Genomic DNA, 27,592 nt, shown 5'->3' with positions numbered 1-27,592 from the left:
AGCATGAGTCATAATGATTAATCTGCCATATTGGCTCTCCTTTTAGGCAGTGCAGTCCATTTGCGCAGCATCAGTATAGCCTTACATCATCTTCCACTCACCATGATGTCACCCTTGCACTCATAGAGGCAGTGCATGGCCAGCTCCTGATTGGTCCCTCCTCCAAAGAATGCACTGGAGCAGGCCAGGTGCATGAGGTCATCCACTGCAGACAGAAAGACAAAGAGAAACAACATGACAAGGTTACTCAAATAAAAGTATGAATGGAGTGGCTGCATGTTGCTGCTCTCAATAAGAAAACACAAATGTTCTTTTTTTTTCTTTAAACACTACTTGAAAACACTCAGCATTGCCTGAAATTTTGAAAAAGCAAACTTTTCAAGCAGTTTCGGGTAGGAATAAGTGGCACTGATAAAATTCTACACTACTCTGCAAATAGCCACCAAGTACAAGCTAGTAAATTTTCAGGGGATAGTCCAGAGGAGGTTGGTCATAAGATAAGGATTAGGATAAGGAATAAGGAAGGACAAATACAGTACTAAACATCACAGTACTCCTTCCACTGTGAGAAGATAACACTATGGGCCTGAAAGAAGGTGGAGCTATCAAGAAGCCGTTACTGAAAAAGAACGAAAAAAAAAAAGAAAATTGGAAAAGCTAACAAAGAAGCTGCTGGTGTTCTGACATCTTCGAATGTTTTGTATTGCTTGGTTCACGAGAACCAGAAACTGCAACCAACTTCTACAGCCCTATTTGGATGGGACTAAATTTACATGAGTTCCTGTGGTAATTTCCTCTTTTACAGGTGCTCCTCTGTGATTTTATTTCCATCCAGGATGCCCACACTGGTGCTACATATATATATATATATATATATATATATATATATATATATATATATATATATATATATATATATATATATGAGAGAGAGAGAGAGAGACATGCAGTCAGGCCAACTGGACAGTCATGCTAAATTGCTCCTAAATTGTGAGTGTGTGAGTGAATGTCTTGTGTGTGTCTGTCTGCCTTGCAATGGACTGGCCAGGATGTACCCTGCTTTCTGCCCGATGACAGCTGGGATAGGCTCCAGCAACCCCATACCCCAGAAGGTGAAGCGGCGTGTGTGTGTGTGTGTGTGGCTTTCTCACTGTTTTGGACAGTAAATAAATTAATGATACATGGTCCATAACATCTGCACAGTACAGTGCTGTGATATTTTCCAAAAAGTATGTGGAGAAACCTGACCATCACTCCTGTATGACCTAATTGGTACATCCCATTCCATAAATTGGAATTATTATGGCCATGCATTGTAAACATTTTGTAAATAGCTGGTCAGGCTTAGAACACTAAACTTTGATCATATCATAAACCTTGACAAACACTTGAACTAGGAGGGGTACCCACATACTTTTGGCCAAGCTTGCACTATTAACTTTGGTGATGGTACTCTATGTCAGATGATTGTTTTGTTTTGTTCTGCTTCTCTTAAAATTCCAGCAATAGGAACATTACACAATACTGTAAACATTAACCAGACACAAACCACATTTTGAGAAACATTGACACACTGAACCTGATCACAGAATACAGTCACAGAAGACAAACTGCCAAGCTATAACTTTAAGTTTCATTATCAGAAGTTAAAATAATTTTTTGCTTGTCCTATAAAGTTACTGTTTATGGACAGGAGGTTTTGTCAGAACCACATGCTATTTCCTCTGTCTGCAATAAACTCCATTTATCTCTGCAATATCTATGAATCTACAAAGAGTTAGTTACACAACTGCAGAAGTGCAGTAGCAGATGAGTGCAGTGCGCTGTGTGTGAGTGGGGTTACCTCTCCCCTGCTGCTGGCCTTTGGACTCCAGCTCTGGCAGAGGCGCCCACACCAGCTCTGCCTTGTGTGGGTCGAGTTTTGCGGCCGAGCGTTCCCTTAGCTCAGGAACCTCCGCTTGGTACCGCTGCCCAATATTTATCCGCCTGAGGGGGGAGGAAGAGAGAGAGTAGGAGAGAGAAAATGGAGGACCTTTTACTGGGCCATCATAATAACATGACAAAAATCTACCAAGAATGATGCAACCTAGTTTGCAACACAGTGACTGACCATATTGACTAGTATTGACCACAGTCACTTCTGCTGTTGATGTCAGTGCTTAAAATTACGAAAAACACCTTGATTTTCAAAATTTGGTAGGCATTCTGCTTTTAAACCACAATATAGAGCCTATGCTTTGAAGTCCTTAGTATTTTAGAACGAACAGACTCTGGCCATGGGTAATTTGCACAACATTCAAGTTGGTCAGAGCCACCTGTTCCAAGTCTATGACTGCCAAGGTAGAGGATAAGGGAAAAAATTGCTTTATTGTTTCGTTCCAGGATTTGCCTTTATCACACTTCTGGCAAGCCCAATGGGAAGAGATGGCAATTCATTAAACTGCATGTATTCCAACTTCACCATGGTTCTTAGACACAGATGAACCAGCTTGACCAGCACAGGCTGCTTTGCTGAGCATGCAATTCCCACCCCAACGCTTGCACAGAAACACTACTACTGAAGCCAAGACCAGTGGAGTCACACTGTCACCCAAAACTACAAACAAGGATTCAGGCTGAGAGCTGTCTGAATAAGGAAATAACGAAAGCACTGTGTGCCATTTAGAAAAAAAAATATATATATTAACAGTAGAATTAAGTTGGCTTCTACAACAAATAAATGATCAAGATTACTACTTATATGGGGTATGTGGAGGGTAATTAGATGTTTAGGCAAAACTGTGGGTGCACACGATTGATCAGTACTTACGGCTCAATGCTGACAGGAGTGGCCTCACTCATAGCAGACAGCACCGGAGGAGTAATTTCAGTACTGTCTAAACCCACAACAAAAACAAAATACTCCATTACTTTAAGATAATCATTTGCACACATAATTAGCTTCATATGCAAGCTGTATTTAGGAGTGCCTTACCAATATACATTCATTTGCAGTCACTTGTCATATTAATAAACGTACAAACTTTACATTGAAATACTACAGAAGGTATGCTTAGGATGCTTAATATTTCAAGTTTTTGAACAACAAGAAGTTATTAAATGATTAATAAAACAGTGATTATTCACTTACAGTAATTTCATGATAATTTCCATTTGAGATTTAATCAGCACTTAGATGAAATATATGTGAAGCAGTAGTATCTTAACAGAATTATTAATAGTAATCATTTTAGTAGTTTAAAAACCAGCAGTCTTATCAGTGAAAAATGTTCATATCCTTCTTATCTACACTTGGATGGTCATCAGTGCTTCCTCAGAAGACATACAGTAAGAGGGACACAAGTTACAGGACACTTACTGGAGCGTAGGAGGCTGCGGGTGGCTGATTTGGGTGTGGCGGGCGGGGGTAAGCCCTGGGTGCTTGCAGCAGCCGCAGCAGCAGAGAGAAAGGTGGAGAAGTAGAGGCCTGAGCCCTCTCGCACAGGGCTGAGGATGGGGGGAGGGGTGTAGGGCGGCATGGTGAGAGGGTTGTCGGCCAGCCGCACAGGCGAGCGCAAGTGGCTCTGGTAGGGCGTGATACTAGAGTAAACGGATGGGGCAATGAAGGTTCCCTGTTTGGGTGGCGGGATGAAGAGGGGCTCAGGACGAGGCCGGCGCTTCGACTTGCCCGATTTGCCTTCAGCATCGCCAGCACTATCTGGTCCGCCATTCTGGAGTTTGGGACAGATGCAAAAATTAGGTCAGAACAAAACAAAACATTCAAACAACAACAAAAACAGATGACAGTATTTATGGCAGCACTTCCTCTGGATAGCAAAAATAAACTGTGTAATCTGCCTAATCTGTGAAACACTAGAGTCAAGATCCTCCTATCCCTGAGAAAGTAGAGGGGCAGGAAAGGAGAGAAGAAAGAGGAAAAAAACAAACAAAAAACAAAAGATAGAGAAAAAGAAATTCCACTGGATTAGGATACAGAGGATTAGAGTACAGAGGAAGAGGACTAAAAAGCAAAAAGCAATGATTACTAGGAGACTTCATTCAGGTTTTAACAGCAGAGTGGAGTTTGGATAAGAAAGAGATCATGATCAGAGGATTGACACTGTGACCTGGCGCACTCCCAACCCTGGTCCTAGAGTCCTGCTGTGCCACCCCTGGAGTACATCAAGGTTTCTCTGCTCTAAAATATGTGACCGAGTAATTAAGGTTCAGTTTCCTAAAGCCATCTTAGTAAAAAGATGATTCTTAAACTGTAGAGCGAGCATCACAATGAACTCTCTCTCTACTAGTCAAGATGATATTAACACTAAGATGTTTTAACAATTCCTAATTGAGCAGGTCTTGAAATGTTTGTCCAAACTCAAAGGGCACCAAATGACTATTCCCTTTCAGTCTGGTTAAGTTCAGACATCATTTCTCAAATGTTTGTCAGGCTCAGGTTGGGTTAAAATTTTACATTTGCCATAGTCGCCCTCCCACCTTTAATGGATTTTGGCCCTCAAAGCATTCTGTTAAAATTTGTTTCACTGCTTCATTCTTCTGTCCTACTTTTATCACCAGAAACACTTCATTTGGAACATGGGAGTCACTTGTGCTGTTGTCAGCAAGGTCCAATGAATGAGGTCAGCAAGAAAGCAATGCATTAAGTTTATCCAAGCAAAAACTGACGATAATTTTTTACGAATGCTTTGGTGACGGGTAGGTAACTGTTGTTAAGCTAACTCAACAGGCACCATCATTAAGAAAGTCAGGTTTTGTTCAGTCTCTAGTTGGTTATTTAATGGGTTCAGACCTGGTCTGACAAGTGTATTGTAAGCCTGCCTTTCAGATTCATACCTTCGTGCTCTGGGTTGGGTCAACATATTGGGTTTAAATCATAATTTCAGGGCTGATTAAAAGTGGGTAAATTAGAGCAGAGAAAGCACAAAATGCGCAGGGCTGGGTATTAGGATTGGGCAATACTGGTATAGTGGCATAAGAGCCAAACTCACCTGGCCGGAGCTCTCGGACAAAGAGTTGCGAAGTGAGCGGCGGCGTGTGACGATGACAGAAGGGTTGTGGTCAGGGCGGTTGGGGTCATTGGGCCTAAGAGGCCAGCTGGCTGAGAGAGAGGCCTGCTCCTTGTCTGGGGAAGTATCAGTCCGCCGCACTGGCACAGACACGGGAATAACTAGTGGCACAAGACTCTCATCTCGGGCACGTTTGGCACTCACGCCCTCTATTCCTCGACAAGGAGCTGACGCAGAGGGACTCCAGGGCCTGTGTGGCTCCTAGAGGGATGCAACACATCAAATGAAATCTAGAGATAAAGACAGGCAAATAATACCTATAAACAATAGTAGGTATGGTTAAAGAAATAGTTTTCCCAAAAAATATAAATTACCTTACAGTCATCGCAAATGTTTAGGCACCCCTGGTTCTAAATCAAAATAAGTTACTGTACAGAGAACAAATTGCACATTTTAAATTCATAAATACAGCTTGTTTGCTGAATTACCATATTTAAAAAATGTGAGAAAAATGTGGAAAGGCTGATTTAATATTGTTTTATTCTCAGCAAATAATAGCTGCTAAACTCAGTAAACAAATATAAGTTGAGTACCAAAACCTGCAGACAAATGCAATGTTTAAGTTTGTTCTGTTAGAAAAGAAGTTAATTCATTTTCACATAAAAAAATAAATAAATCAAATCAACAAAAGACATCATTTGACGATTAACACTGTGCCAACTGCATGCCTAAATTTTCATTGACATGATATCGGTGTAACAAGGAAAGAAAATGTATGCTCTATTGCTAAAAGCAGTAATAGCGTTCACCTTGAGGCCTGAAATGTGTCTGTACTTCTGTCCATTTTTATAGATAAAGTAGGTCACGATCAAGTCGACTTGAGACTACTTAGTAACTCGACACAATTGAGACAAGTGTGTGAATATTTAGGTCTGCAGTTTGTATAATGGACTGTAAAATTCCATTACTTGTCAGCCACCGTACCTTGTAGCTAAACCCATCACTTCAAGAGTGGACCATTAAAAAAAAAAACAAAAAAAAAAACAACCCAACAACAAAAAAAAAAAAACCACAAAACCAAAACCAAAAAACAAACACACACACACACACACACTTGTAAATTACACTAAAGTGGTTATTCCCTAAATACCTTCTCAAACAGTAGGAGCTTTTCAATAGCTAAATTAACAATCATAAATGACTAAGCAGCATGCCAGCACATTGTGATTCAGCCTGTTCCTCTTCAGGCAGCATATTAAAAGAGATTCCATTTTTCTTTTTGTTATAATTAAAAACATTGGGTTAATGCTGAGTAGCTAACTCTACTCTCTGACCAGAGACCTTGTACTCAGCAAGTTTACGTCGTTCAGCCATAAAATTATAACCACCTCCTTGTATCTACATAACAGCCCATTTTTAATCACCTCCATCGGGTGCACTTTCTCCCTGTTCTTCAGTGGTCAGGACCCTCACAGGTCCACCACAGAGCAGGTTTTATTTGAGTAGTGGATCGTTCTCAGCACTGCAGTGACACTGACTTTGAAAATACTTTTGAAAGACTGAAGTATGACACCTCCTCACATCTAAAGACAATGTCGGTTTTTAGTTACAGATTATGATTTTGCAGACTGGGGATCTTCCAGGATCACTATTTTGTACTACTACAACTAGTTTGAGATTATTTTCCATCACGATGGAAATTTACAAGTAGAGGAATACTTGTCCTTCCTCTCTCCATAGTGGTATAAATGGGAAGATACGTTGGCTGGCCATGTAAAGATCTGGGGCTCAGTTTACTGTAGAACTGTGTATTCTGGCAAATCATCACACAATGTTTTTAACTAACCTGTAAAATGTGCAGTTACTTTTTTCACATCAACAAAACACGCATTATTCGCCATAAAGTATATGACAAAATATGACAAAATCAGTCTAAAAGAAAGCAAATTATATATTATATATATATATATATATTCATACTGAGTGCATATACATATATTCAATAATCCAATCAAAACTGGATTTCTACAGTTATCCGTAAATTCAAATAGTCAAATGTAAACACCATACTTTGATCTAGAAATTAAATTAAGAAATCTGATAGAGAGCTGGATTTTAGCTTTCATCAGATTTCTCAGTGAATGTATACTTGTACTCTGATTTCTGTTGGATTTCTTAGTCTGCGCATGTGCGAGAACAGACAGTGTATGTCATGAGAAGACAGCAAAACACTTTTGAAACCAAACATGAAATAAAGGATTTAAATATTCATTATCTTCTAAATCATGTATGTTCATATTTTCAGGTAAAGTTGTGCGATATTATAAAAAAAAAAGCTTCTCCCTTTTTTTTTTTTTGTTTTTTCCTACTTTGTTGTTTATGTCACTTGTTTACATTGTGTCTTCTTCTGTGAGTTTATTGGCTTGTTGCAAAGCAGAAATCGGATTACTGCCTGACTCACGGAGACCCGGAGTTTCACGTTATCTGATTACTCAAGAAGTAAACGTGTGGATCAGATTACTGACAAAATCAGATTTTCATTGAGGAGGACTTTGAGAGGACTTTAAGAATGGGATTATTGATGCTTCTTTAATAAAGCTATTGTTAAAGTCCTCTGCACTTTTCCTTACTTTACTGTTACATCCTCAGCGAACTTGAAATATTAAAACAACTAGTTTACACTTTTGGGTTAATATGATTATTTTGTTTAAAGTGGGGCAGATTTGCCTTTTTTTTAACAAAAATTTCAGCCACTCACACATGCATTGTCTCCCTTGCATCCCCCCCCCCCCTCTCTCCACATGCACATGCTTGCTATCATGCATGCACCTGGCATGTCACTATTTGCATTAGCCAAGACTTAAAACTTGTGATAATAGTTTAGTTGATTTAATCATAGTCTCTAGACAAGAAGAAAAACTTAAGACAGCCATCCTGACCACCTTTCACTGAAGATGAGACGATTGAGATGAACTCGAGCAAGACTCATGATTTTATGCTGACATTGGAAAATTCTCTGCGACAGTGAAATTGCTAGAAAAGTAATTTGGATTAAGGTCACATTAGTGTGTCTTGTGCTGGTCCGAGTGGATTAAACACAGCAGTGCTGCTGTACTTTTTAAACACTTGAGTGTCACTGTTGGACCGAGAATAGTCCACCAACCAAAAATATCCAGCCTACAAAATCCTGTGGGTAACATCCTGTGGACAGCATCCTGTGACCACTGATAAATAAGTAGAAGATGACTGTACCATCGTTTCTGATTTTGCATCTGCAAGGTGGACCAACAGTGTAGGATGGTCAACTACAGAGGAAAGTGAGTGGAGACTCCAGTAGCACTGCTGTGTCTGATCCACTTGTACCAGCACAACACAAACTAACACACCAGCAGCACATCAGTGTCACTGCAGTACATCATTGAAGGACTGGGTAAAAGGGGGTTAACAACGTATGCAGAGAAACAGATGGACTACAGTCTATAATTATAGAACTACAAAGTCAACCTATGTTGTAAATAAGTCTATAAACAAAAAGGTGGAGTAATTGTTATGGTTGATTAGTGTAGATCAGGTCAGAAGTAAGAAAAGCAGTTAAAGACCAAACAGACATAGCTGAACGGTTTGCACTCACTCTTCAAGGAGAACTATTTCGCTCAAAAACCAAAGGCAGGAACTACGCATGCACAGACATGCTTTTGTAATTTGTGTAAACAAAATGTTGGACCAAAGGCATGTAACCACAGGATAAGATCTCAGGCTAATAAACTCAAGTTTTATTGTGGTTATGTTTGTGGACAAAAATATCATTTCCTTCTCTGCTTGTTACACAACGTACAAACTTTTTCCCTTAGCTAAGAGTATCAGCACAACTGAACTTACTCTGCACTGATTTCTCAATGTCCACCAATGTCTAAATCTTCTTCTTTTCAATATGGGTCCAACAAACAGAGCAATCACTTCTATGAAAGCCCCATTTCCCATCTGGTACAGACATTTCCTTTTTCTCCTGTGTAACCTAGACCAGGCGTGAGAACATTTAGCACACAGAGTGTATAAGCCACATGGATAGGCTCCTGTCTAGTTTCGTTTTACTGCAGAAACCAAGCCCTCAAAAAATTCCATTAGGTTACCACGTGTCCATGAGTTATAAAAAATAGACACATAGATGAAGAAATTAGAGTTCATAGATAAATCTGAATGGCTTTGCTGCCTCAGTAGTACCGTCCGCAGTAGCATTTGACCCACCCGGTGGCCTTGGCAACGACTTAGTCCACATGCACACAGTGAGGAAGGATATGCAAAAGCCTGCTGTCTACACTTAAGTAATTTTTACCTACTAAAACATAAGTGTGGGCAGCTACTGTTGCTACAAAGGTTAGCATAGCTTGAGTTTTTTAGACTGTGCTCTGAGAGCCACTCACGCAGTGCCTCAAATCAACAGCACATGTACCCACACATCCACCTCATCTTTTGTTATTACTATGTTTTTTGTGTTAAGCTATTGACCCCCTACAACAACAGAGGCTTATGTATTACAAAAGGAATAGAGTACAGGTGGCAGAAAATATAAACACAAATTCAAGAATTACTGATAACAGCGGCAGGAATATGATTTTCTCTTTAGTCATAAAAAGAATAAACATACCTAAGCATCAGGAACATTTTAGCTCTAGGAACCAACTACATTTATACATCATACTCTAAAAAAATAAAGCAGAAATTTATATGCTACATCTCAATATAGAAAAAAATTATGTTCTGGGATATTCATTTGTGCACATCTTATTTGTTGCTGTAACTATTCATCACTTTTTTTTTTAATTCAGTGAAAATTTTTACCAGTTTAATCAGTACATTCTACACACAGATAAGCTATAAAGAACTAAAGCACTTCTATGCGAAAAGAAGCTAGTTCTTCAGACGCAGGACAGACTCACCACTTAAAGTGCCATTTTTTGCATAATTAAATGGTTAAAATGTAAACAGTCATTCAAAGTGGTTTGATGTGAAATGCTCCACTTTATAGATATTTACTGAGACTGAAATGTTCAGACCAGTGGTAATAGGATCCAGACATCCAAAGAATTTCATCCCTCTCAAAGCTACCTCACGACAAAGAAACTGAAAGATATTACATGAAATGATTAATAAGTTTCTTGATGCCATAGCCATTTAATTGTTTTTTCATGATTTTGTCCTAAAATGTATTTTTTAATACCTTCATGTCAGAGATGTATATGCAGGGTATTGTATGGCCAAAACGCCCCCCAAAAACCTTATTTTCAGATTTACTATTATTTATAAAACACAGAAGACACATAAATAAAACTTATATATTTGCAGTGACATCACCTGCACTGTATAGAAATGAGAAAATGCTCTCTACATTTAACCACTTCACATCAAACTCTGAATGACATTGTTTACATCTGAGTTATAGAATTTTTAAACATTGGTGGAATTCCCCTTTAAGAGCTAAACACACTTTCCTAGTTTACTGAATTTAAATATATAAAACAATTAGACTGCACTTGTTTAAGCAGTAATTCTTTCTGTAACCATTCTCAAATGAACCACACATTTCGCAGTGATTTGGGGCAATTTATAGCCCATTTTTTAAGTAGATATAGCATAAAAGTTCTGAATCAACCTACCCACAACCAAACACAGCGCCAACCTCACCCTGAACTTAAAGAGTGACCGACCTCAAAGCCTACGCAGGCATGTCTTACAAAAATGTGCACTCCAATTTAAACAAGCCTAGTGTATCCCTATAAAGTTTGTCACCTCTTCAGAAGGACCTAGTTGGTAGTACACACAGTTAATGAAACACTAAATAAAATAAGGGGTCATGAATTAAAAAGCAGCTATGTAATGCAAAATACTGTATCTTTAAATTACAATTTATCTCTACGTTATGCCAAGTGCTCATATGTCAACAACGTGTGAGTGAGAACAGCTGAGTGCAGGCCTAATGCAGACTGGTGGACTGAAGATGGAGCACAGTAACTAGCATTTGCAGATGAGGTGTCAGCCACCGTGGCAGTGGTTTAGATTGACAGCTCGTGTGAGCTGTGACGGCAGCAGGCGGTATCTGCCCTTTTAACATTTCTTTTACAGCAGCCAGCTAGAGAGTAGTGAAACCTGTAGAACCAGTAGGCCTTTCAGAATGGTTTCAACACACGCTCTTGAGCACTAAAGTGATTGTGCAGTTCCCTCACAAATAATTCAGGTCTTACTCAAGGCTGTCAAATCACACAATTAATGAAGAGTACCATCCATCACAAATTGATTACGCCTCACTACACTGTAGCATAAGAACCAGAGTAAAGTTAATCTAAAGTGTCAAGTGTCTCATGAACTTACCTTCACAGTGTGTGAGGGAAGGGATTCCATCTCAGAGGCCTTCTGAGCCAGGGTCTCAAGGTTGACCTCTTGGGACACCCTCCTCTTTCGCCGTGTGCTCTGGATGACCCCTGTAGGAGCAGCTCGAATGCTTTCCTTTGCTGCAGCCTCCCCTGCCTCAGGGGCTCCATTGTGAGAGCCTTGCATCTGGTGGTCAACAGGCATGAGGAAGGGGTTCTCTGAAGGTCCACCTCCCTCTTTGGAGAGGCGTCGTGATCTCCGGGGCCTGGGTTGAGGCTGTGTCTCAGTGGATAACTGAGAAACTGCAGACTGGGGGTCGAGGTCCTGTACCCGAGTTGATAGAGGTTCAGGTGTATCCTGGGATTGCTCTGTCATTTGAGGCTGCTCAGTCTGCATGGGTGCATGTGGCTGTTGACTACTGGAGTAATTTTCCACTACTTGCTGATTCTGTTTCAGCTTCTGCATTTCAGCTTGCTGCAGGTGCTGCTGCACTTGCTGTAGTGGCTGTACTTGCTGTTGCATTTGAATTTGTTGTTGCATTTGTTGAGACTGCTGCACTTGCTGTTGTGACTGCTGCACTTGCTGTTGCGACTGCTGCACTTGCTGTTGCGACTGCTGCACTTGCTGTTGCGACTGCTGCACTTGCTGTTGCGACTGCTGCTGATGTTGCAGTATTTGTTGCGGTGGGTGTGCTTGCTGCAGCTGCAGTTGTTGTTGAAGCTGAAGATGCTGCTGAATCTGATGCTGCTGTTGCATCAGTCTCTGGATCTGCTGCTGTTGCTGAAGATGTTGCTGTTGCTCCTTTTGCTGCAACTGTTGAATCTGATGCTGGGCATTCGTCTGGGTACTATAGTTCAAATTTGGCAAGGTTCTATTCCCCTGGAATACTTGATAGTAACCCAAGTTTTGCTTGGGCTGACCAAAAGCTAGCTGAAAGGGCTGAAGCACTGACGTGTTCCCAGGGTTGGATGTCACATGTTGCTGGGGATTTAAGACTCCAGGCTTGTGGCTCTGCTGAAAAACCTGCTGCTGTTGCTGCTGCTGCTGCTCCCAGTCCAGACCCCTGTTGGTTTTAGGAGCATCTCTAAAGGATTCACCACCTGCATTGGTTGCCTGCTGTTGCTTTTCTGGTATCCTAATGGAGGACTGCTGCTGCTGCGGCATCGCCACACCTTCATGAATCTGCTTCGCAAAACCAGCCTGAGTTCCCAGGTATGTGTGAAAATTTGGAGGCCAATTTGTCATGGTGACACCCTGGGACCAAGCCCCAGGCCTCTCTTGAGGCTGCTGGGCAGGGTCCTGGTGAGGCCATTTCATGGGCATAGTCTGCTGGTAATGTCCACGGTTCTGATTTCCCTTTTCTGGGCTGAAAATGACAGAATTGAGGTACATGTGTGGTGCCTCTGCATTTGAGCTTTCCACAGTCCCAGCCTCGCTGTGGCTTTGCTCTGAGGGAGGGGCCCCCAGGCCATAGTAGGAACCCTCTGTGTGCTGAGAGGCCTCTTTCATGGCAACGGCCTGGTCATTAAAGAAAGTGATGCGCTTGCCTGTCCTCTTTGTGTTAGGTTTCTGTTGAGGTGGCAAACTCATGGCTATCATGAATAAGAATGCTGAAAGAGGGCTGGAGTGTGCTTGTGACGGGGCAAGAAGAGTTCAGATCCCCAAACCACACAGAGCTCTCTCCAGCGGGAAGAAATGTCTGTGTCCCTCTTTACTCACAAATGTATCAACGAGTTTTAAAGAGTCTCTGGTCATCCAAATCTGCTTAGCATAGTTGGAATGGAAGTTAGCTTTAAACCATAAAACTGCACCATCCCATTCGCTGAAATCACAGTATCACAGTACGACAGACACACAAACATGTCTATTAGCTTTGTACCAAGTCTTCTCCCACTCCCAGGATATCAACAGAAACTGAGGCGCCTGGAGCTTGCCTTGCGTCGCACATTCATGGGTGACAACCTGAGAAGAGAGTGGTCAAAAACATTATGGTCAGCTTTGAGTGGAAGTACTTAGGACACAGCGGGAGTCCAATTGAAATGACTGTCTCAGCTTTTTCATGAATATAGAAACCTTGTGAAAGGGTTTGAGTGCATTTAAGGCATGGTGCATCCGTGCTGTCATTAGTAGCTTGGCTTACATGCTAAAGGTGTTCAGGTTCAGGTTATGTTGTTTATAAATGTCCATTGCAGTGCACGCAGACAGAAAGACACTCTCACATCTCACACTCATTTCAGAAAACCACCAATAATACCACATTGTGAGTCACAGCAGGAAATGTGAGAAAGCTATCAACTGTGAGTTTGGAAAAGTGTGCATTTACAAATGAACAATTCTTTATGAAGTGATGAGAGGGTGAGAGAGAAAACTTTCAATTTTCAGTCAATAAGGAAACTCGGCTAGAGATTTTAATATAATAATGCTTTTGCATAAATACTCAATCACCCAAATATAATATAACCCAATTTATATTTTCACATGTTAATATGGGTTGCAACTGCTTATTGTGAATGCCTAGCACTAAACAATTTCATTTTAAATATTTCTTACATGTACGCGGCCTCAGACCCCAAAGACAATTTACACTTTAATAGGTTAACATTTGTCGGCAGTAAAACACTTCTCCATGGAAACTATTCTGTGGTTAGATCACCTCTGCTCTCTGCTAAGCACTGACAAAATAAAGCTATAGGCTCGCATATTGTGTCAGGCCTTAAGGAGAGACAGGTTTGAGATGTTATGAATCTAAATCATTCAGGTGCTGGAGTTAAGGCCCCAGAACAGGGACACCATGTTCCATTTCAATTATTTATATTGAGACTTGTGATGGCCTGAAAAAAAATGCTTTAATTGCCTGCCTTTACCAGCCAGCTTTCAGATCGCAGACAGATGGTTCCTCTTTCTCAACAGCAATAAGTGACTTTAAAAATCGACGCCATAAGTAACTTAAGAACAAATGCTCCTGCAATCAGCTGTCTATGCAATCAAATCAGTACTGAAAAAAGTACTCAGGATTATTCACAAGTGCACTACTTGGCCACAGATTGAAGCCACACTAAGAATCCTGTCTTCTAGTGAACAGAACAGGGTGAAAAATGGCATGTTACATGTTATCCCCAAGTGCACTGGTTTGAAGCTTGCACCTCAGAAAATTCATTGCTGCCCATGACTGATCTGCAGCAACAGCAGTTAGAGCTTGTATGCATGTCTTGCAAGTGTAATAATATGACCAGTGAACGTCCAAAGGACAAGAGTCACATAGTGCATATACACTACATGGCCAATATAGTGCCTATATGTCCAAAAGTTTGTACACATCTCCTCATTTAACATTTCTTCTCAAGTCAAGTATATTAATCATGACTTTGGCCCTTTTTACTGCAGTAAAAGAGTGCCTTCTCTTCTGAAAAGGCTACACTAGATGTTGGAATATTGCTATGATGGTTTGACTGCATTGAGCCACAAGAGCATTGGTGAGGTCAGGTACTGATGTTGGATGATTAGTTCTGAATCACAAAATGCACTCAAACTCATCCCAAAGGTACTGGATGGTGCTCCATCACTGCTTCAGAGGCCAATGCTGGAGGGCTATACCTCTCTAGCCAACACTTGGCACTGGGCATGGTGACCTTGGGATCATGTGTGGCTGCTCCAGAGCGACCAGCAATGCTTTTCTATTGAGATTATACAAGGCCTTTGTCAGCAATGGCTGCACATTAAAGTAGCTGAATTTACTTACTAGAAAAGGCGTGTGGACACTGTTTCTGGCCATTTAATGTAGCTGAGGTGGTAATTAGCAGTCTATAACAGGACAACGAGGAGACGTGCGTAGGAAATTACATGCACGTCTATGCAAACTGTTTTCTAGGCAAGTGGTATTGACAATCTGAGGGCTGCAGAAGTAGCGACCATCATGTCATGACAGCATAGGAGGCTACTTTGTCTGTACTCGAAATAGCCAGCTGCAGCTGCTCTCTCATGGTCCTCACGGGGCGGCGCAGTGTAATCTGACTACACACGTTGACGGGAAATGCACCTAGAAGTCAAGAGGACCAGTGTGCGTGTTGGGCTTATACATGTAAACAAGCTCACTCGAAAACAGCCGAGGATCAGAAATGTGAACAACAATCAGCACAAATGTGCATTTCGCTCCTTCGAACGAGTAAGAAGCCTGTAGCGTGCGTTAAAAACACAGCAACAGATCAGCTGCTCCATGTTACTAAGATTACCAAGACCCAAACAGCAGCGACGACGCGCGGTTACACAATAAGCCCACACTTTCAGCAGAAGGCGAGGTACAGCAGCGCGTTTAATAGGCTTGCAACGTCACTTAATCCAGCTTGACTTTTCATGTAAACTGCGAGCCAAAGGCAAAAAACAAGCTCGGGAACAGGACACAGAAACGACCTGTCCTAAACAGAAGAGCACACAGGTCACCAGTGCCTTTCCTGGACTGGACCCCCTCCCCACTTTCCAGTCCAGCCAGCTCAGCGCTATTTACGAGAAGTCCTTTGTTGCAGAAAAGGGATTATCCAGTCACTAATTCCACGGCACGTTGCAACAAAGTGATCCAACAATGCGCCGTATAAAGGCAAGCACGACTCCCAGAGGGGGTAAAAAGTGGTGGCACGGCACGGTGGCGAAACGCTGCAGCCTTTTCAGTCTTAGGCGAGTTGTCAACTCCGTAAAACGTTAAGTGAACTGGAGAAGGAGAGTCCGCAGCTTTCGCTATGCCGACGATGTAACTATGACTCTATACTACGTAAACCACGTACTGCGAGCGGCCAGCCGCCACCTACAAACACTGTAACTACTATAGATCATCTGCGCTGGCTACATTTCAAGTTGAAGTTCAAACTCGGGACGAAGCGCAGCAGCTAAGCTGTTTACAAATCCCCTCGCTACTGCACTCGATTACTGGAAGTGTCTTAAATGTCCACCATTTTGGTAAACATACCCGTGACCCAGTTTAGTTTAGAGATACTAGCTAACAGAGAAAGCCTACCGTACTCGCTTCTTCTCTGCTTTCCCTGCCTCGTCTCGTCCAGGAGGTCGCAGCACCAGCGGCTGCTAGGTCCATGCGCCCGGTGGGTAATGCAATAGTACAGAAATGACTGCATGCATATCCGAGGTTGAGTCATGCTGCGCTGACCTCACTCCTGTATTACTCAAGAGGTAGATTTTTCGCGCATACGAGCGGCGTGAATGAAAAAGTGGGTCGCTTTTCCTTTCTTTTCTCTTTCTCCGTGCAGAAAGCGAGCCAGGAGTCATGGAGGGGAGGGGAAACTGGGGAAACTGCACGCGTTTTCGCTTTCCAGCCTGCACGGCGCGCGGCCTTTTAAACGCGCAGCGAGAAAAGGCAGCAGCGGCGAAACAACACGTTCTGTTTCAGCTCGAGTCTCGTGATCCCCCGCCTGCTGCCTGGCCACACCCACTTCCAGCACCATATAAGGCTTTCCCTTCCACGCGGGGCGCTGCGGGGTCATGCGGGAAATTCCGTCAGTGGGGAAACTGCGTCCTTGCCCGCAAACTACTACTCTATACATTAACTAGAGGAAAACAACACGCATTGTTTTAGGTTCCATAAGTTTACCCAAAACAGCGTTACTGATTTGAAATGACACTACTAGATGCGTTGGCTTTTCTCTGTGCATAACTAAACGTCCATCATTTCCACATACATCAAATATTACATCAATACAATTACTGACAAATGTACTGATGTGACAGGTTAATCACTCAGGAGGAATTGATGCATCTGAATAGAGTAAATGAAGTGCACCCCTTTGTTCAGCGTTAACTTGCATGTTAAAACGATTTCATATAGACAGGCCATAGAAGTTATTCATTTACGTTGCATCCACTACATGTTAGACATCAGGAATTGGGCCCCCTGGATGCACATTTTAAAATTTGTTGGTGTCTGGAGGGCTTAAGTGCTGCAACCATTTACACTGCAAAAAATGACATCTTGGCAAGCAAAATCATCTTAAATCTAGTCGATGTGTGTATTTCTTCCTCATTTTGAAATTGTTTTAAGTATAATATAATATACTTATTTTCTAGATTGTTTATGTTTTTAAGTTAAATGAAATCACTGGCAGATCATTTGTTTAGTTAATTAGACTATAATGTTTTATAGTCCATTTTAACCATGACCATTGAAGCTACACTGAAATGACTGAAAATGAACAGCTATTTTTAAATGACATGTACTTTTTGAGAATATGTTATTTAACATCACCACAGACAGTATACTAATTTATATTTTCATGTGGCCCTAGGCTCATGGGGTCCCTAGGCTGACTACCTTTGTCAAGTGCAAAGACCGCCTATGCTATTGATGGTAGAAGATATGCTGTTTTGGTTGCAGCCCCATTGGTAGTAGCACATTCATTTGTATAGTACGTATAGCACAGTATAGTTTGTGGTTTTGGCTGCAGCAGTTGTAGTTTTATAAAAGCTCCTTCCACCTTCAAGTGCAGCACAGCTGTAGGACATGACTAAGCATGTTCATAACATTTGTAGCAGGGGTTACATTTTTCATGTTTCCCTGTAAGTACAATACCGAAATACAAACACGTATTGTCCACCCCTGCACGTCTGTTTACAGGACCGTTGTTGGTGCCAGTCACACTATCTGAGTTTCACTATCTGAGTTTATACTGAGGAAGTTACTGCAAGCATGTGTCACTTCATGGAGGATACAGTGGAAGCAATGCTCCCTGCGGCCGTTTCAAGTCTAAGGTCACCAGGCTTAATGTCAAAACCATAAATTTAGGTTGTCTCAACATTCATTTCAACCATTCATTTTTTAAAATACTGCACAGAAATGGTTACACGCTATACATACTATACTAACGTATAACACTTAGTCATATACTACTTTGGTGGTAGCACTGTGGTAGTATGCTGCAGCCCCCATGTAGTACATTCACTAGTGCATGGCTACGTATAATACAGTGGGGTTTGGAATGCAGCCCGTTTCATTCTATATCTCATAAAAAAACGCATCAACATGAGAGAAGGCTGCTCTCTGAGACTTTGTTCATGATTAACATGTCTGTATGCTTCACACACATGCTACTTGGGGGGAAAAACACAGAGGTCTACTATGAATATGTACTAACTGTGGCATATGTTATGACTATGTACTAAAAATCTCTTGGTTGAAACATCACAGAAGAAAACTAATCATACAACAGACCCTATTTAGTTAGAATACATCCTTCAGATGAGTGTAGCTTGGTTTATCTGGACTGCTGTTCTATCAATAGCAATAAGATAAACATTTCCAGGGGTGGGAAACAGGAAAACTGTACTCAAAAGTGGAATTCTACTGAAATTGAAAAATTTCTGCATAACTGAATTGTTCAGTACTCATTCAGCATCAGTTCAGAGTAAGATGTGGTAGTCATAGGAACCAGTCTTCAGAAACATTTAATGCCTAAAGGCTCCTTCACAAAAAGACATTGCACATGGTTACAAATATATTGTGTGAGGCCTGAGAGTGTTTTACAGTAGTTTACAGCCTAAAATGTATTCATTTTTATTGTATTAATGGCAGAGAGGAAAAGGGCACTATAAGGTAACCTACTGGTTTAATTGTTTTATTTTTCTAATAATTTGAGCACAGCACCTCCCCTTTTCATAAGGTTAAAATTCACGGTGAATGGACCACTACTAATAGTCTGAACTTAGAAAAAAAAAATCACATTATGTTGACTTACTCTAAATGCAAAGAACATTTTTGCTTTGTCCTATAAAGTTACCATTTTGGAGACTGGAAATAAAATTCAAAGACCATTAAACATAAAGATAAACCTGGCATGCATGCATACTTGTATGATGTGGAAACTAATGGGTTGTGCTGGTCCTTGCACAAAGGCAATTTTGCATAGATGTGGGCAGTTTCATTTTACGTTAGTATTTTAACAATGTTTAAAAGCAATAATAATAAAACACATGGAGAAAACAATGGCCCCATTCACCAACCGCTCTCAAGAAGAAATCTCTTCTTAAAACCCACTTACCTAGTTTTTAACGAAGATTCTGACATTCACCAGTGTTCTCTTATTTGGGATTTGTTCATGGCTAAGAATAGATGCACACTCAAGAGCACAAAAGGTGCAAATAATTATGTGGTTTAAGACCACGTCATGAATCTGACACAGACTTTTTCTCAACGACATTTCGCAAGAATAAATTTAGAAAAAAAATCAGAAGATATTAGTGAATGAGGCCCAAAATCATGGTCTTTCATATTTTTACCAATTACTTTAAAGGACATTAGGGCTCATTTACCAACTGTTCTTAAGAGGAATTGTTTCCAAAGTCTCTGGTATTCAACAATGTTTTCTTATTTAGGATTTGTCTTTGAGGTTTTATAAAAGTACATCAAAGTAAATCAGTTGTAGTTTTATAAAGTTCCTCCCACATTCAAAGCGCAGCATGGTTGTAGGACATGACTAAGCATGTTTATAACATTTGTAGCAGGGGTTCCATTTTTCATGTTTCCTTGTAAGTACAGTAATGAGTACAATCACATAAGTATTTTTCACCCCTGCACATTTGCACTACTTGCTAAAAGAAGTGCTGAGAGTTTTCAGACAGAATGGTGTCAATGCCAGTCACACTATCTGAGTTTCATTTGAGTCTATGCTGAGGAAGTAATTGTGAGCATTAGTCACATAAAGGAGGATACAGTGGAAGCAGAACTCCCTGCAGTCATTTTAAGTCAAAAGTCACCAGGCTTACTCTATGTTAAACATTAAGATTGTCCATACATGAGGAAAAAGGCTCAAACACTTTCAGAATGTTAAATATTAGTACACACTTATAATATATTGCTGCACAAGCTTTACTGTATGTAGTGTAGATCAAAGCCTTATGTAAACTGTATTCTAGATCACAATAACATTGTAAACACTTTAGAAAGGCCTTTTTCCCCTTTCCTTTTTTTGTTGTTGTTTTAATCTGGGATTCTCTTAAGATATGTATGGATAAACTGAGAGCTTGGCCATTTCAGAATGGGCAGATTTAATGGCGTTGAGGGCCCTGAACCTGTAATGTTATTTGGTAGGATTCCCTCATTCAAACCGAAAACCACAGACAGGCTTTAGAGCCACTTGTCTCTAATGCACCTAGTGCTGCATGTGCAGGCCGCTGAGCAGCTCAGAACAACAGCTACAGTTATGACCAAGCATGCTTGCCAAAGGAAAGCAGATACTGGGCCCTAGCCATGTGTCAGAGTGTGTGCGTGTGTGTGTGTGCATGTGTGTGTGTGTGTGTGTTGTCTCTGCCTCGGCTTAAAATAAAGTGCAAAGCCAACAAACATTCAGGCCAGCGATTCTTGATACAAGCTATGTGCTGCACATGAGAGTAAGAATATTTCTGAATGTAAGCAATCCAACCAATGAGACAGTTCACACTACTTTAGGTATCAATGACACAAAATTAGCAATTGTTCACAATTTTATCATGCAAAATTTTGTGATACGTAAAGCCATGCCCATATCAATCCAATCTGCAGATTCTTGACTGAACTGCTTGATAGACACATGCCAAAATGTAAAGCTCCAGTCTTCAAAGTATGCTTACAGCATCCAAATACCACCCAAAGCCATTCAAATAGTCTTCTACTTCAGTCACACATTAAAGTCAAAGTGGGTACTGTACTTTAACAACCATTCAGAAATCACAGCAAATAATTAACAAATAAATAAAAATACTTGCACAAAACTAAAGAAAAGCTGGGAGGTGAGGGCAGAAGAGCCCATTAAATAGTTGCAGTTGTTACAACATCAAGTTGCACAAGCAAAAGGAGCCTGAACTTCTCCCTCATTAAAGCAACACCACCTGAGTTTTCCAATGCAGTTAAGATACAACTGTCATAGATTTATTTTACTTACCTCAACTTCTAAACCCCCACTGATGAGAGAAACGCAAAATCTTAATGTAAAGTCATATCTGCAACACATTTCCCTCAGATAGCATCTACTGTCACCTCATGCACTTAATAATCCCTCCAACATGTTGCCTTAAAGCAGAGCCTTCGTGGGAGGGGGAAACCCCCCTAAATCGAACAGTTACAGTTTAGGAAGCATCTACAGTGGCCTGAATTTGACATGCACTTCTGTCATTTCACAGAGGAACCACCCAGCACGTTAGGTGAAGCTCTAATTTCGACGCTTTGCACCAAACAGCCTAAACCCACCTCGCTAATTCGTGCAACACTGACTAGAAAATCTACACCCAAACAGAACAGTACGTTACAGTACCTCGGGATTTCGCCTCGCAGTTTGAAGACACACCACTCCGCTTTATGCGTGCTGCTTTCAAGAGAGGCAAAAAAAACTTTCAATCGTCACTTCCTAGTTAGTAACATGAGAACATCGCTACTGAAAAAAAAAAACGGATATTCCCAAATTTGGCACACTGATTCCGTAAGGAATAAAATGTCAGGTTTTTTTTGCAGAGGAGGTGCACATTTACGCTAAACAACGAACATTTTAAGGTTATTGTACTGGTGAGTGTTTGGGGCTCATTCTAATAAAAGGATAAAAGTTGCACAAACGCTGTAACTCACTTTAAAAAGGTACACCTGAGAGTATTTCACAAAGCAGGATGTGTCAATAAGTACAAACATTACGAGGCTGAAGTCAGCTCCCTCTTCTCCAGCTTCTTGTCCGAATTCTTCCGTTCCACCTTAAATGCTGCAGCAGTTGCATTCTGCGGTCTGAGCCTGAGGCTCCAGAATTATAACTGATCAAATATTTAAGGTGGAACGGGAGAATTGGCAAAAGAAACTGGAGAATAGGAAGCTGACTACAGCCTAGTAGAAAAAAGGCAAAATTAAAAATTGCTCAAGAGCAGTGTTCCGTACCGATATTGATCAGACTTGACTTTTACTCAAAAAGTTGTCTGTGTAACTGAGCTGTAACTGTTTTGTGAAATACCCCTGGGGCGATCACACGTCCTAAACTTTAAAAAAGGTGGATAACCTAGAGCTCTTACTGTAATCACACAGGGTCCAATCGGGGTCCGAGTTGACGGTCACATGAGTGTGAAGGAGGCTAACAGCCATGAAGGAGTTTGCTAGCGAGTTTGCCAGGCGCTGTGTAGAAGAGCTTTCCCACGTTAGCCGTGTAGTTTCGTTTGTCAGAGCTGCTGAGTAACGCATTTGTCCGTTTTAATAAAGATGTTAACAGTGCAAAGAGTTGTGCTTTCCTCTCGCCCAGGTACTTTAGCGCAGTGCTTATTCATGAGTGTTTTGTGTGTTTTTTTAACTGCTGCTTATGTAAGCTAAATTAGCTAACCCAGTCTGTAAATCTTGAGGTAAATATAATGTCTGTTTCTGTTTGTGTAAAGGAAAAAATGGCAGTCCAGTTCCAGAGAATTTCCGAGTAGAGGAGACTAGCTTGGCTACGGACCTGAAGCAGGGCGAAGTGTTGGTCCGGACCCTGTATCTGTCTGTGGACCCCTACATGGTGAGCAGCGAGTCTTAACACTCATGACAGTGGCTTCACAGTTAGTCACCTCAAATGCAAGTATATTAAACAGGAACTCTGGCCAGGTTGAAAAATATAAGCATCACTACATCTGCGGTAAACCTGCCTAGTCCCGTCCTTCACTCATGCCACTATTGTTCCGAGAGTGAGATATTTCGGTTTAAAGAGTCCCCTTTTGATGAAGATGTAGCTTGAAGATGGGAGGAACTTTGGAAACACTACAACTGCGGATATTTGGGGGCAGTTTTGTAAAAGTTTTTTACCCCGCTATCTGGTTAATGTAAAAGAAGCCAGATAGCTAACATTACTGATAGGAAGCCAAATATCACATCTGTATTTCTGAACCAATACATTAGTGGAGGGATTTGAATAATGCATGCTGGCTACTGGAGTTGCCCTGTGATGGACTGGCGACCTGTCCAGGGTGTATCGTGCCTTTCGCCCGAAGACTGCTGGGATAGGCTCCTGCACCCCCCCGCGACCCTGACGGAGAAGCGGCTTGGAAAATGGATGGATGGATGGGCTACGGGAGTAAAACAACAGCGATCAAGGGAAAACAAAATCTTGAATTCTTGAACTCATAAGGCTGAGAAGCTCAGTGCTGTGCTACAGAATGTTGCTCAACATGACAGATAACAAATGCTACTTTTAGTTGCCTTCTGTCAGAGATTGACTGGTATTAAAATGAAGAATTAAGCAAAAAGGAACAAATCACTCATTATCGACTGTAGCTCTGCCTTAATGGCTTTAAAAAACTTTGCTGAAAATGAACTGAAACTCTTCTGTACAGCGTTGTCGCATGAATGATGATACGGGTGCTGACTATCTGTTGCCATGGAGGCTGGAGGAGTGTGTCGATGGAGGTGGGGTTGGTGTGGTGGAGGCCAGTAAGAATGAAGCCATGGCTGTCGGTGACATCGTCACCTCCTTCAACTGGCACTGGAAAACTCACAGTGTGATTGATGGTAACCTTTTACAGAAGGTATTCATGATTTTGTTAGCTGCAGTCCTGTGCATCAGTTAGATTGTTCTGTGGAATTGTATGACCAACTTGTGTTTTCTCGTAGGTTGACCCCAGGATGGTTGATGGGCATCTGTCATATGTTCTGGGTGGAGTAGGCATGCCTGGGCTCACTGCGCTTCTAGGTGTAAGAGAGAAGGGTCATGTCACCCCCGGAGCTGGCCAAACCATGGTCGTCAGTGGAGCAGCGGGAGCTTGTGGTTCCCTTGCTGGACAGGTATTTTTTATGTGCGCAGAATTATGTGGGTCTGGAGCCCTGAAAGTTATGTTTTAAAAGAAATCAACACAATCAGTTAAAGTAGAACTTCTCTTAAGTCTCGTTATTGCTGTAATTATAGGGGGAAAAATAATGCAAAAAAACATGGATCTTTAGGGTGTTTATAGTAACGTCAGAATTACTTCAGTACCACTGTGTAATGGAAAATGAATTAATTTAAGATCAAATTTCTAATTCCCCCAAATTAGTTGTTATCAGAGTCAGTGAACCAATCAGCATGCTTGTTTTAACATCTAGACTTGTGATTGGCTTATTAGTATGTTACTAACAATCTGTTGTACAAATATAAATAGCAGCAGTATTGCTGAACATCTCCTATACAGTCTTCAAAATCGGAGACTGCTTGGTCCAAGCTATGACTGAACTTTTTATAATAGATTTTTTTGCAGTTTATGTGTTGTGGGGAGACCTAGCTAGTGGGTGGAATTGGACATGACTAAATTGGGAGGGGATTTTTAGAGGGATTTAGTGGTTTTATAGTTTTTTGTATTTAAAAGTAGGTATAGGTAAAACATGTTCTTCTGATATCAGGAAGTCAAAACATTTACATGTATGAAAGTTGATATGAAAAACAAATGTTAAAATTGCTCTCTATGCTATATTCTCTGTCTACAACCTACATGACATGTTCATTTTAAAAATCTTTTGATATTTCTGTATGTTATTTTACTGTATTCTTGTGTGTTATGCTTTAAGATTGCCAGGCTGGATGGCTGTGAAAGAGTGGTCGGGATCTGTGGATCAGATGAGAAGTGCCAATCCCTGGTGTCAGAGCTGGGTTTCACAGCAGCTGTGAATTATAAAAAGGGAGATATATCAACAGCGCTGAGGGAGGTTTGTCCCAGCGGAGTGGATATCTACTTTGACAATGTGGGAGGTGCTATCAGTGACACAGTCATATCACAGGTACGGCTGTAGGCTACCTTCAACATGTGACCTCTATTATTACAACGTACCTATAGCTTACTGTTATTAACGTTTGGAGAGTTTGTATATTTAATAAACTTACTGCTGAGTCTATTTTCTCAGCACATTGTTGTTTATGGTGGGTTTTGTTTATCTCCAATCTACAATGCAGATGAACAGTGGGGGTCACGTGATCCTGTGTGGTCAGATCTCTCAGTACAATAAAGACCTACCCTACCCACCTCCACTGAGTGATGAAACTCAAGAGGCTCTATGCAGCAAAAACATCACTAGGTACTAACAAGTTTATAGAGTTTCTTAGTGTTGTCTAGTTAATAACATAGTATTGAAAGTAGATCTAATTTGTTACATTCTATGTGTGGACAGTATTTTCTTTGATTTATTAAAATGATCAGATAGTCAGCAGTAGCATTTTCTTGTAAGATGTCGTTGCTGTGGTTCAGTCAGCTTATTGCTTGTCACACTGTTTGGAGTCAGTGAAACCATTTTCTCTGTTTGTATTTAGGGAAAGGTTTATGGTACTGAACTACATGGAGAAGCATGAAGAAGGCCTTCTGCAGCTGAGTCATTGGGTGAAGATAGGTCAAATTAAGGTAGGAACGAAACTGTGGTGAGAGGATTTTTAGCAGATACACACACACAGTTTTATTGTTCTGCAGAGATTTGATTCTACTGTTTCATTTCCTTCAGTTGTTGGAAACTATAGTGAACGGAATTGAAAACATGGGTGGTAAGATTTAAATCACTGTCAAATATCTATACACATTTATATTATATTTACTGCACATTTTAAATTCTGATCCCAGTGAATGCTTTTTATTGCAGTTGCCTTTTGCTCCATGATGACTGGAGGCAACATTGGGAAGCAAATTGTAAAAATTTCGGACTGAGTCACATCTCTCCAGCAGAGGGTACTGTTTTTTTCCCCTCAAGGGGCCTGTGAATTTTTCAGTGGTAATTACTACATATAGTGTTTTTATAATTATCTCATAATTTAATTATACTGTTATATGCAATATTAGATTGTCAATAGGCCTTTCAGTGAAAGTCATGTGCCTAACAAAAACACATTGTTTTTCATTTTAAACATTTCAGTTTCATTATATGCGGTTTGTGGAAAGTGTCTTAACTATAGGCTTACAAGAAAATCTACTTAATGGGCAGCTTTGACATTTTGATATGTTTGATATGTAGGCTAAATATTTAGATACATTGATTTTTCCTTGTGAATCTAATGCTGATTTTAGTAGTATGATAGAATCATTTCAGTTGGAGCGGCTGTATCAGATTAATAGGCACTATTAATTCTAGCTGAAGGTTAGCTGTCATTTGAAATAAAGAGTAGTTGTAGTGCCATGACATTTCAGTACAAATTCCTCTATGTTTACCATGTCAAACAAGTGAATTGCTATTATTTTACATCAATTAATGGAACTAAAATAAAAAAAATATAAATTAAAACTACCTTTGTGTCAATTTTTTTAAACAGTGACTTTAACTCAAAAAGACTTGCATAACTTGGCCTTGAAATACAGGGGTTTGTTGTACCTCAATTACATATTGCATATTTTAAATGCTAAGTATGAACAATCAGTAGCAACTTGTGGACGACAACTAAGAGCTCATACTGGCTTGTGAAACAGTGGTATGGGTGCCATTGTTATCAGCTGATTTTTATTTTGTAAGAAGGTTTTTTGTTTTTTTTTTAGATTTCTGAAGCAAATCTCCTTTGCTTTGTCATTTGTATTCTGAATGATCCACAAGCACTACTATGCCTGGATAACTGGTTTTCCATAACGAGTAGAGAAGTACTATAAAGCACTGTTCAGCAATAATGGAACTACAAAGCAGCATGACTACTAAAAACAAGGGAATACCCACAGGAATACAGAACACATAACTACATCAATGTGGATAAATAAATTATAAAAGCATACCACGTCAAAATCAAAGTAATTTCAAGTAACATTCAGATTATCACAGGATTAACATGTAATGAGTTAAACACCAGATTACATAAACCCATAATTATTGTGCCACAAATTAAAAACAAATGACCAAAAAAAAAAAACAATAACCCTTCCAAAACCATTCACATTGTTGATAGATAATCCAGAGCAGCCCATTGTTCAAGTCTTTACATTCCTGAGAGACAGCAGAGACCTTGAGCGACCTGACACAGAAAGGCAACAAAAGCCAACAAATACACCAGGAACTTTGTCACAGCAAATTTGTTGTTGGACTGGTGAAGCAGACAAAAAAAAAAAAAAATCAAAAGGGAAAGAAAAACAACATGAAACAACAACTGCAGGACACAGTGAAACTGATATCTTTTTTAACTTGGCTGTGTATTGTGTGCATGTAAAATTGCCATCATCTTCTAATTTGCTGTATCTCTTGTAATTATGCTAAACTAAACAGAAAAATACTGCTAAATGATGAGTGAATTATATTTTGACAGTTTCTTGATATATATATATATATA

General features: G+C 40.5%; 2 protein-coding genes across 5 annotated transcripts in view; one reads left to right on the top strand and one right to left on the bottom strand.

The window, feature by feature from the left end:
- Window positions 1-21,732, bottom strand: part of mideasb (mitotic deacetylase associated SANT domain protein b) — a 29,955-nt gene extending 8,223 nt beyond the window's left edge. For 2 of the 4 annotated variants that reach the window (XM_017694490.2, XM_017694495.2), the window contains exons 1-7: window positions 16,378-16,774; window positions 11,373-13,334; window positions 4,989-5,267; window positions 3,359-3,710; window positions 2,810-2,876; window positions 1,844-1,986; window positions 102-205 (exon numbers count right to left, since the gene is read on the bottom strand). In XM_017694490.2, the coding sequence (XP_017549979.1) occupies window positions 102-205; window positions 1,844-1,986; window positions 2,810-2,876; window positions 3,359-3,710; window positions 4,989-5,267; window positions 11,373-12,971 (2,544 nt within the window). In that variant the 5' untranslated portion in view covers window positions 12,972-13,334; window positions 16,378-16,774. Of the gene's footprint in view, window positions 1-101; window positions 206-1,843; window positions 1,987-2,809; window positions 2,877-3,358; window positions 3,711-4,988; window positions 5,268-11,372; window positions 13,335-16,377; window positions 16,775-21,652 lie in introns of those variants that run through there. The other 2 variants (XM_017694491.1, XM_017694492.2) reach the window with 2 other exon arrangements.
- A 716-nt stretch (window positions 21,733-22,448) lies between these two features.
- Window positions 22,449-26,568, top strand: ptgr2 (prostaglandin reductase 2). Its single transcript, XM_017694368.2, has 9 exons — window positions 22,449-22,612; window positions 22,743-22,861; window positions 23,673-23,864; window positions 23,950-24,120; window positions 24,877-25,086; window positions 25,259-25,380; window positions 25,613-25,700; window positions 25,798-25,837; window positions 25,933-26,568. The coding sequence occupies exons 1-9, from the start codon at window positions 22,573-22,575 to the stop codon at window positions 25,995-25,997; spliced, it is 1,047 nt and encodes a 348-aa protein (XP_017549857.1). The 5' UTR covers window positions 22,449-22,572; the 3' UTR covers window positions 25,998-26,568.
- The last annotated feature ends 1,024 nt before the right edge of the window (window positions 26,569-27,592 follow it).

The sequence above is a fragment of the Pygocentrus nattereri genome, chromosome 10, assembly GCF_015220715.1.
Source record: "Pygocentrus nattereri isolate fPygNat1 chromosome 10, fPygNat1.pri, whole genome shotgun sequence".
NCBI lineage: Eukaryota > Metazoa > Chordata > Actinopteri > Characiformes > Serrasalmidae > Pygocentrus > Pygocentrus nattereri.
The sequence above is the reverse complement of the archived record's forward strand: the minus strand, read 5'-3'. Positions and strand labels throughout refer to the sequence as shown.

What these genes read in the sequence shown, in the direction of transcription:
- ptgr2 (XM_017694368.2), top strand. Translation starts at nt 22,573, where the DNA reads ATGTTAACAGTGCAAAGAGTTGTGCTTTCCTCTCGCCCAG. An exon ending in TGTGCTTTCCTCTCGCCCAG is followed by an intron (nt 22,613 to 22,742) that starts GTACTTTAGCGC and finishes GTTTGTGTAAAG; the next exon opens with GAAAAAATGGCAGTCCAGTT. An exon ending in TGAAGATAGGTCAAATTAAG is followed by an intron (nt 25,701 to 25,797) that starts GTAGGAACGAAA and finishes CATTTCCTTCAG; the next exon opens with TTGTTGGAAACTATAGTGAA.